This window comes from Centruroides sculpturatus, unplaced genomic scaffold, assembly GCF_000671375.1.
Source record: "Centruroides sculpturatus isolate CEXI.00-Female unplaced genomic scaffold, Cexi_2.0 scaffold475, whole genome shotgun sequence".
NCBI lineage: Eukaryota > Metazoa > Arthropoda > Arachnida > Scorpiones > Buthidae > Centruroides > Centruroides sculpturatus.
The window spans coordinates 283,597-293,643 of record NW_019384712.1 but is presented as its reverse complement, the minus strand read 5'-3'; the positions used below and the strand labels follow the sequence as shown (position 1 = coordinate 293,643).

The 10,047-nt window shown below is 31.8% G+C and overlaps 1 protein-coding gene across 2 annotated transcripts in view; it reads right to left on the bottom strand.

The window, feature by feature from the left end:
- Positions 1–10,047, bottom strand: part of LOC111627852 (staphylococcal nuclease domain-containing protein 1-like) — a 31,324-nt gene that overhangs the window by 9,845 nt on the left and 11,432 nt on the right. For both annotated transcript variants that reach the window (XM_023371512.1, XM_023371513.1), the window contains exons 6-13: positions 9,851–10,009; positions 9,622–9,728; positions 6,350–6,529; positions 5,644–5,838; positions 3,771–3,954; positions 3,546–3,687; positions 3,307–3,419; positions 3,000–3,188 (exon numbers count right to left, since the gene is read on the bottom strand). In XM_023371512.1, the coding sequence (XP_023227280.1) occupies positions 3,000–3,188; positions 3,307–3,419; positions 3,546–3,687; positions 3,771–3,954; positions 5,644–5,838; positions 6,350–6,529; positions 9,622–9,728; positions 9,851–10,009 (1,269 nt within the window). The remainder of the gene's footprint in view (positions 1–2,999; positions 3,189–3,306; positions 3,420–3,545; positions 3,688–3,770; positions 3,955–5,643; positions 5,839–6,349; positions 6,530–9,621; positions 9,729–9,850; positions 10,010–10,047) is intronic.

Below are 10,047 nucleotides of genomic sequence, written 5' to 3'. Positions count from 1 at the left end.
ATAAGGCTCGATTAAGGCTTAATGTTTTTTTAATGGGAGTTTTTTATCAAAATTAATTTATCATTCTAAAGTTGTAGCGCACCGATTTTCCTTCGGTAAAGTTATTTAAAGCTGCTTTCTGATGTCAAAAATGACCTCCGATAGTTTTTTAATTTTTTTAATTAATAGATTTTATTATATATATGTTTAATTAATTAGGGGGGGTCGGAAATCGCAATAAAAATTATAATTTTTTAAAAATATTTAAAAATATACCACCAGATTGAAGTCACCCTACTTTAAACCCTTGTCCTCCCGCGATGTCTATGAGAATGTCCCGGGAAATCCGACTCCAGCTGTGTTCAAGGTCATCCAGATGTGTAAACAATAACTCATTGGTGTTAAATTTCACATAAAGGCGAGACAAAGGAAACTAAATGATGAAGCTTTTTAACCAAAATTAACACATTTCTTTCGTTTTTTTTCAGTTTTAAGTATTTTTTATGCTTAATTAGCGGCTCAATAGGCTCAAAAGAGGTTAAGTATGTAAAAATTTATTACATTTCATGTTGTACGAGGGTTTTACCCATTTCTTGAACCGTGTCAGAGTGAATCCGTGCTATAAAAGTACCGTGTTATATGGAGGATGGTAGCAATTCTTGAACCGTGTTAGAGTGAATCCATGCTATAGAAGTGCCATGTTATACGGGGGTTACCTGTATATCAAAATACCTTTATAGGATACATAGTATATTCTTTCAACTATATCCATTCGATAATAGGGAAACATATGGGAGCACAAATAAATAAATTATCACACATATTAACATGCACCTATTACATATGGTGTTCCTCATAATATGCACTTTGAGTTTAGAACAAATAATCTATTTATACTAAAATTCTCCTCCAATGGAGATTAAAAATTCGGACCATCTGATAGGATGTCAAGATGATTCTTTTGGTTAGTCAACTATTTAGTCATAGATCTCTCTCAGGAACTAAGTTTCAAAAATGAAACATATGTTCCTTGTTCTCCTCGATTTTTTAAAATATAACAAAAATTATCAAATTATTATTTAAATCTTTTAAAAATCTTATTAAAATATCAATATCCTTTCAGAATCTCACAAATCATTAAAAACTTTAAATTACTATACAGAAAACTTATCATATGAAAGATGTTGTGTGTTATTGAAGATGGATCACATAAGTTTGGAGTAAACCTGCCAGATGCAATGAGAATAATTAACAATGTGTGGAAGAAAGTTCACAAAGCACCATTGCAAATAGCTTCATTAAAGCAAAATTCAATTAACAATTTGTCAACATTTTGAATAAATTGAAATTTCCATCAGAATCCATTCTCAATATCAAAGAACCTGAAGACAACATCATTGCCAAATTCTAAGAAACAAGCTACAAAGACCAAGAAATAAATCTCGTCAAGAACAAATATTCTGTTCCAACTACATGTAAGGAATCCACAAAAGCTCTCAAGCTTTTATGAGGCTTCCTAGAAACTACATCATTCATGAAACAAAATGCTTTCAAGGCAATTGACCACGTTAAAAATAATATTGAGCAAGAAGTAATGAATTGTCAATGACAAACTTGTGTAATAGACTTTTTCCAGTAACAGTATCAATGTTTTGTTACACATATATATATATATATATATATATATATATATAAGTAAAAAACTTTTCTATTCCTTTAGACACAATGTGTATTTTTTAAACCACATTTACCCTAATTTTATTAAGTATTGAATTTTGATCAATTTTGTCATATATTAAATATTAATTTATATAGTTGTATTGTGGGTCTGACCAAATCTACAACAAATATGAATAAAGGCAGTCTCATGCCCATAAAATGGAGCATAAAAATTTTTTTTATATAAACAAATACAGTCGAGTCTGCATAAGTCATCATAGGTATTACTCGACACTGTCGGTTAAGTAGTTAGTTTTCTGTGGTTCCAGCCAACTTACATAGGCATTAATGTTAAAAAACTCTGGTTTACTCGACACCATTTAACGCGTCGCCACTGGATAAATCAACATACATTTCTGTCCTACACTCATTTAGACATCTGATAAGTTGACTCCCTTCCTGGAAAAAAATGAGTTCACACCACACAGTGCAGTGTGAACTCATTTTTTTCAGGAGGAAAGTTGACTTATTTATTAATAAATACATATTAATAAAAATGCCTTAACATTTTGTGTATTTTTATATATAAAATAATAACAGATAAACAAAAAGAAAATATATCAACAGCAAAATCCAATTTTGCATTTTCTCATGTCAAGCATTATTTGTAGTACATGTTTCACATTTCTGTTAGAAATGAGTGTCCAAAAGCTAACAATGCTTATGCTGAAGGAAAAATACGAACTTGTGTTTGAATTTGAATGTAAGAAAACTTCGCAAGCTGAATTTGCAAAACAAAAAAAATCTTCCAAAAACAACATTGGTGGGAATCCTGAAGAAAAAACAGGAAATTAAGAAATTTTTTCTTGGATTTTCATTGTGGCTGTCTCGAAAACACTAGAGAAAGTCGCCATACAAAGATGTCAAAGACGCTCTCGTATGTTGGCTAAAGCAAATTCGTTCATCGAATCTTCCTGTTTCGGGACTGATACTGAAACAAAAGGCAATGGAAATTGCTAGGGTACTTGGAGTAGAAACCAACTTTAGTGTCAGTGATGGATGGTCAGAGAGGTACGCTGCACTACTGTATTTTCCTAATTGTAGTATTGTGGTTTTTTGCAACTTCACTTTAGTTGTCATATTGGATAACTCGACACATTTTCACTTTCCCTTGGAGTGTTGACTTATGCGGACTCAACTGTATTTAACAACTCAAACTATAATCCTAACATTACGTAAAGCAAACATTATAATAATAATGATATAAAATATAATTTCTGTGTGACAAAATATATTTAATCTGTTATTTTTTGGTAACAAAATTAAATGTTCTCATAACTTATCACATTTAAGAAAAATACCTTATCTTTGCTCTTCTTGGCATTATTTTCTGCAATTTGTAAAGTGCGAGCATGAGGACTGTGCTCAGCTGTAAAATGAACACTGGCAAAACCTTCCTGAACCAATGCCACTGACAGATTTGTATTCTCTATCCACAGCCAACCTATGAAGTTGCCAGCTTTGTCCATTGATTCAACTTCGACAGATACCTAAAAAATTTATGTCATTATTAACATTGCTCTTAAATTACCATAAATTTACGAGTTTGATTCACTTTTTATCAACAAACTTCTCATTTTGAACTTAAATAATATTTCTAAAACTTACTTCTCGTTGTAGGCATAATTCTTTTGTGAATTGTAAAGCTTCTTCACCCCATGGTTCACCTTCTATTACAGTTCCACCCGGTCCTGGTCTAGTAGCTTTCGGACAATTAATGCCTAAAAGTAAAATTATAACAACATACTTGAAAATTCTTAAAAGAATTTGTCAACTTGAGCATCAAATTCTATATTTGTAAACAATTTTATGTCGTGTTTACATTATTAACAATGCAAGATTCTTACCAGCTAATAAAAATATAAGAATGCAATTCTCTCTGGGTATGTATAACCGTAATCTGGAACCACTCGTGACAAATTCCACAACAGCATCCATACGGCCAGCACGTTGAAGAAATGGGAAGAACTGTTTAGATTTTGATAAATCCTAAAAAAGGACATTGTTTAATTAAATAAGTGTTCTAAATACCTAAATAAAATATAGTTAAAAGAGGATAAAGCTTTTCTTACCCCACATAAGTCAACTACACGATGAACTGGCTGTTCCTTTTTGCTGTGAAGACCTTTTCCCGACTTCTGAGCTTTTCCTTCTGCCGCCAGAAGCTCATCATAGTGAGCTGATCTCTGATCGTCATCCTGACGATACCTGACCACAGTAGCCAGTCCTTTGCTGACCAAAGCTTCGGCAACATTGCTTCAATGGTTAAAAAAAATAACTTTTGAATTATTTGAAATTCTCCAATCTTGAATTTTATTACTTTGACATTATTAAAGAAACAGTTTTGTTTAATGTAAGTAAAATTCGTGAGCAAAATCAATGTATAAACATAAAATTGATGCTATGTTCAACTAAAATGAACCTTTAATGCAAAGTTCCAGCATAAAACAACCGAGTTTCCATATTTTCGATCAATTTGATCCCCGAATTGAATAGATCTTTATAACTGAAAGGCTAAAATCAATGCCCAAATAGTCATATTAATTAATTATATTTCTCAAAACTTATTTTATTTGTAATATATAAACTATTATGTTAAATTTAATACAAAATAAAAAAATAAATACAAAAAAATTTAATTAGCTTTCAATAAAACTGACTTGCATATTACTGGCAATTAGCCTGGATAATTGGGAGAATATGTATTGTTTTTATAAACAGTAAAACTGATTCAGTGAGGTGAAAAATAACTGATGGGGTTGCAAACATGATCCAATTAAAATAATGTTAACCAAATTAAATCTTGTTTATATAGTTTGGCCTATAGTAAAATTGGTTTCATTATAAGTCAGTTTCCAAGAACATATTAATGATGTTAAATGAGGACTTGCCATATATCCTTCAGAATTTTCAAACAACAAAAAAGATTATAAATGAAACTAGCTTACCCGTCGCTCATTGCTGCGATCTCAGAAGAAAGGAAATTCAAGCAAACTCGTTATGATAAAATTCAATTTACATTTTATTATTTTTATTGAAACTTATTATTATTATTCATTTTCATCGGGAAAACATTTCAAAGTGTCGTTTCAATTCTATTTATTTATTGGAGTGTTTGTGGATACACGATATTTTTTGTTTTTCCGTCTGGTGCGTACACGAATAAATCGGAAGGTTTTTCGACGCGTGAGCCGGCCACATACAGTTGTCCATGCGAGAAGCACGGATTCTCCAAATTTAGCCCACACACTTGCAGCGATTGTCAGAAGTGCGATATTCCCCATTTATATATATATTTTTTAATCCTTTATAATTTTAATTATTTAATTGCTCCTTCCTCTCTTCCTTGGCATGTTGTGAAATTTCTGATAGTTGGATAATAAACCGTTTTATTGTAATTTGTCTTTTTAAATTATTTTGAGTCGATATTAAAATTTGGAAAAGGGGGGATACCTAGATCGGTAAAATACGCGAATTTCTTCCTACAACTTCGGTTGTTGTTCGGGGTACAGTTAAGGTTTTAACGAAGCTCGAGCGAATACATAATTAGCAAAAAAAAGTTGAAATAAAGTGATTAAACAAAAATTATTATAAATATCGTAAATAACAGTTCACAAATGCATATATAGAGATATTTTTTGAAGGGGGGAAATGGTCTTCACAATTTGAAATCGATCGAACACACTGTGCGCGAATGCTCGTGTAAACGCGTGCCATCTATCGTAGGATAATTGTACTTCGCGGGAGTGTATTAAAAAATTAAAAAAACTTTCCAAAGTTTTATGGCAATCATACTATGCCACAAACCTTCGCCAGAGTATATTAAACAACTTCCCAAAGTTTCACGGCAATCGGATAAACGGTGTGGTAATGCATGAAGGACAGACACACACACACACACATTCATTTTTATATATATAGATTAGGTACTTTAATAAAACTTACGCTCCTCCGATGGTGACGGTGCAGCAGACCTTCTCGGGAAATGCATTGGAAGCTGGCTGGATGTAGTCCACAGTGACGTTGACTTTTTTCCCGACAAGTTTCTTCCTCAAGAATTCTCTTGCTTCGTACATGTAGGGAATATCATACAATGGACGGAATGACCGGCCTTTATTTTCGGATTTGTCCTCGGACAATCTGAAAAACAGCCAGATACTTAGTAAAATTTTATTTATATAATGTTTCATTAAATTTCTAACCTATCTTCAGTTATAGAGAAGTTTATTTAAGGTTAAAAGTAAGGATATGCTTTATGTTCTTAATGTGCAAAAATTGGAGCAATACTAAGAACATATTTTATAAAATTGTGTAAAATAACTTCACCACTTTTAAATATAAACAGAAAATAATGATAGCCAGATGGCCAAAACAGAAAAAGTCCATTCTAAAAATCCAAGTTCCAGTCTGGTTCATAACCTCAAATTTCTATAAAATGGTTTAATTAATATAAATATGTTAGGCCTCATTGCTCATTGTCCATTTGTCCCTTTTTGCAAACCCAGCCAAATCTACGAAGCAAGCAAATAAGGCTTCTCAATATCCTACAGACACTAAGAGGTCTTTCTTTTGTGACAAAATTGATGATCCGGGGCAGATTAATAATTAAAATTGCATAATTAATAAAGAATTTTGAAGTCTGCAGACACACCTTGGCGGTCGGATGCTTGCCAGAAAGATTTTCTTCAGCGTTCCATCAGCAAGTTTGATGACGAGAGCATCCGCATTGTTAACCTCCATGACTTTTCCATGATATTCGCGAGGGCCACTCACGGTAGGTCCGCTTGGCGTGTAATCTTTCCACAACCGTAGCCTCTTCTCTTTAGCTATTCTGCAAGTAGAGAATAAAGCATAAGATATATTTTATGGACACAATCTACATATTAATTTTGATATTAACAAACTGCTTTAGATAGAAGTGAAATAAAATATCATGCACCTACTTCAAACCACTTTTACAAACATGGTGATCAAACAGGTTTAATTTTGCGTAAATTTTTATTTTAAACATAAAATATTTAAAAGTTATTTTGTCACTGTTCCTTGTGAGAAAAATAAACTGGCAGTTCCAAAGTTGTATGAAGTAGAAATAAAATCAGTCCTAAAAAGTTGTATGAAGTAGAATGTCTGAAAGCCAAAGAAAAAAGTTACATGTTGTAATGGGAATTCCATTTCCAGAGCTAAAAAGGAAAATTATAGAATCTCTTAAAGTAGAAAAGTCTTGCTTTTGAGGAGAATGTGTCACAAATCATAAAACATTAAACAGAAACAGACAATAAATGGTTTGGTGAATTGATATAGTTTAGTCTATCTGTTGAGAAAACTATGGACAAATTGATGTGAATTAACTTTGATATTATGGAAACCAAAACCGGCAAGTGTCATTGTAAGGTGGCTCGAAACTTATGTCCATTAGCAGAAAACAAACAGAAGTCGAAACTTGGCTCATGATAAGAGATTTTGAAGTATCAAAAGCATTATGTATGAAATAGCAAATTGTATGGAAGTCTGAAGCCACTAGTTTATGGATAGATCTATACAAATATGCATACTATGTGATCAAACAAAAAATTGACTTACAAGAAGTAGACTTAAGAATGTGTCCATTCCTATTGCATTACAAAAGAACTTAAAATTTTGAGAAATAACAATTAAAATGCAAAATGGATCTGACAAAGCCAAGAGTCACAGCCAATTTATTTACTGTGACTCTTGGCTTTGTCAGATCCACTCCTTGCAAGTAAACTTTCCACTTGATTGCCCTTATTTAAATGTATCTGAAAATCAAGTGATTTGAGCAGTAATACACCCAACTGCCATTCAGATTTATATCTTGGCATAAGCCCACTTTCACTTGATTTGAGTTCATTCAATCCCTTCCCGAAAAGTCATTTAGTGACATAGTGCCACATGATCCTTCTCTCTCATGCTAGTTGCTTTACAGTAGTAACCTATGACAATTAACTCTGCAGTTTAATCGAACGACAAAGATTTACTTTTCTATTCTTTTCCTGTATAAGTTATATCTAAAATTAAATATTTTGAATTTTATTATTGCATTGTCTTATTGACGATTTTCAAATATTTTGAAATTATATCTAAAATGACTTGCAAACTGGAGAAAAAAAATGAAAAATACAATGATTTGAGGTATTTAAAATAATGCTTTTAAATGGTGACTTTTGTAGTTTCCTCTGGCATTCTAGTTAAACATTGGCAATGGTATTAAATCCCAGATGACAGAGAAATAATATTAGTTTAAGTTCTTTAGAATTTGTAATCTTTAATTTCTTTTGCACTAGTAGAAACATTTGTTCATTAGCAAAAAACAAACAGAATATCCAAATGCAATTTCCTATAATTAATTAATACTCGAATAGGGCTTAGATTTTCGTGCATCATTTAAAAATTTGTCTTACATCATAAGAGGTTTAAGAATATTTTCACTAAACTGGAAACTTGCTAAAGAAAAAATTAAATATTATTTTTGTAACTAAGCTGCAAACAATAATTCATAGGATAAACAGATGAATCATCTACATATTTTCACATATTGCTTACGTATGGCTAGAACTAGGGCTCTGATGAATCATCAGAGTCCTAGTTCTAGCCATACGTAAGCAATATTTGAAAATATGAGAAAACTCAAAATATATTTTGAGATTATTTTTAGAAAGTTAGGAACAATTTGGACCAATTTGTTATTTTTATTGTGATTCTGTCATTTCATTAGATGTATTGAAACAGGCTGAATCACAAATTAAATGCAGCCGTTCCAAATTGGTTACCTTAATTAATTGATTAATTGACTTTTGGGCCATCTTGTATGTAAATTTTTGTCATATACACTCGACTTTATAAATGCTACAGCATCAAATATTTTGTGATCAAATTATAAAAATCTATCAACATTTAAATTATTATAAATTTGATATTAAAAGCATAATATAATCATACAGAGTCTTCCAAAAAGAATGCCAATGTTTTAAATTACTGTAATTTTGTTGATTATTATCTGAGAACATTGTAACATACATTAAAACACTGAAAAACCATCAATGTTTCACATTTGCCCATTACAATTTCTCAACATGTGCATCTTGTATCATACAACACATTTACAACACACATTCAAATTCTTCCTATGCTCATTATGGCACATCCATTGTCACTCCTCCCATTCGTAGCCACAATTCTACAGAACCCGCAGATTACTTGTGTTGCATGATGATGAGCAATTCTGACATTGAAAACTGTAGAATGCAAAATGCCTTCTATGTGACAAAATTGCATTTCCGTTTATGGCACTTCTTAGAGATAACAGCAGGGCTGTGGAGTTGGAGTCGTGGAGTTTTGGTGTTTTAGCCGGAGTCGAAGTCAGAGTCGGATGGTAAGGAAAAGTCGGAGTCGGTAGATTTTTACGCGACTCCACAGCCCTGGATAACAGATAACAAGACATTTGAATATAGATGGAACAGGTAACTCTGACTGTTACTCTATCAATTTGTGTATACCTCATACTTCTCAGATAATAACTAACATAATTACAGTAATTTAAAATGGTAGCATTCATTTTAGAAAACCCTGTATTTATGTATCTACACTATTCATTCAATGTAAAATAATACAAAAAGTAGTAAATCTTCATATTACTATTATTTGACACAACTAGCTTAAGCTTGCATCATTTGGGTGACTAATGAATTTCTCAGTATCGAGGGTAACAAAAAATGCATTACATATAAAAATACCATGTTTATTCTTACATAACAATTATTTTTTGTTAAATTGCAATAGTTGTTAATGTATTAAAACAAACATTGTTAACATATCCAGTCACCAATTACAAAATGCAACAAGCAACAAAGCTAGAAAGATAAAAATGAATTAGTTGCGCTTAATGCATTAATTCAAAAGCCATACCTTTCAGCAGCTCTTAACTTTTCCGCACCTGTGGACACAAATGTTATGCTCCAATCTACACATCGTGCCATTCCTTCCTTCAGCAGCAGCTCAGTAATGTTACCATTCTATATGTTTTGGCATTATAATAATTATTTAGTAAGATTGCTTTAACAAAAATATTAAAAATACTAAAATGCTGGCTTCCAATTTATTACTTGCAAACTCTGCGATTTTAATTCTAACTCACCGGGTGCAGAACTGTGCCAAGCAGATTTTGATTTGACACGCTTTCCAAAATTATTTCCACGTCTCGATGGAGTAGACGGCTCTCTGTGAAAAATTTTGCTTCAAGTGCATAGGGATCTGGTACCAACTGATTATCCTTGCCTTGTTTAAAGGTTGGGCACTACAAAATTTACAATTTATTTAATATAAGAAGAAACA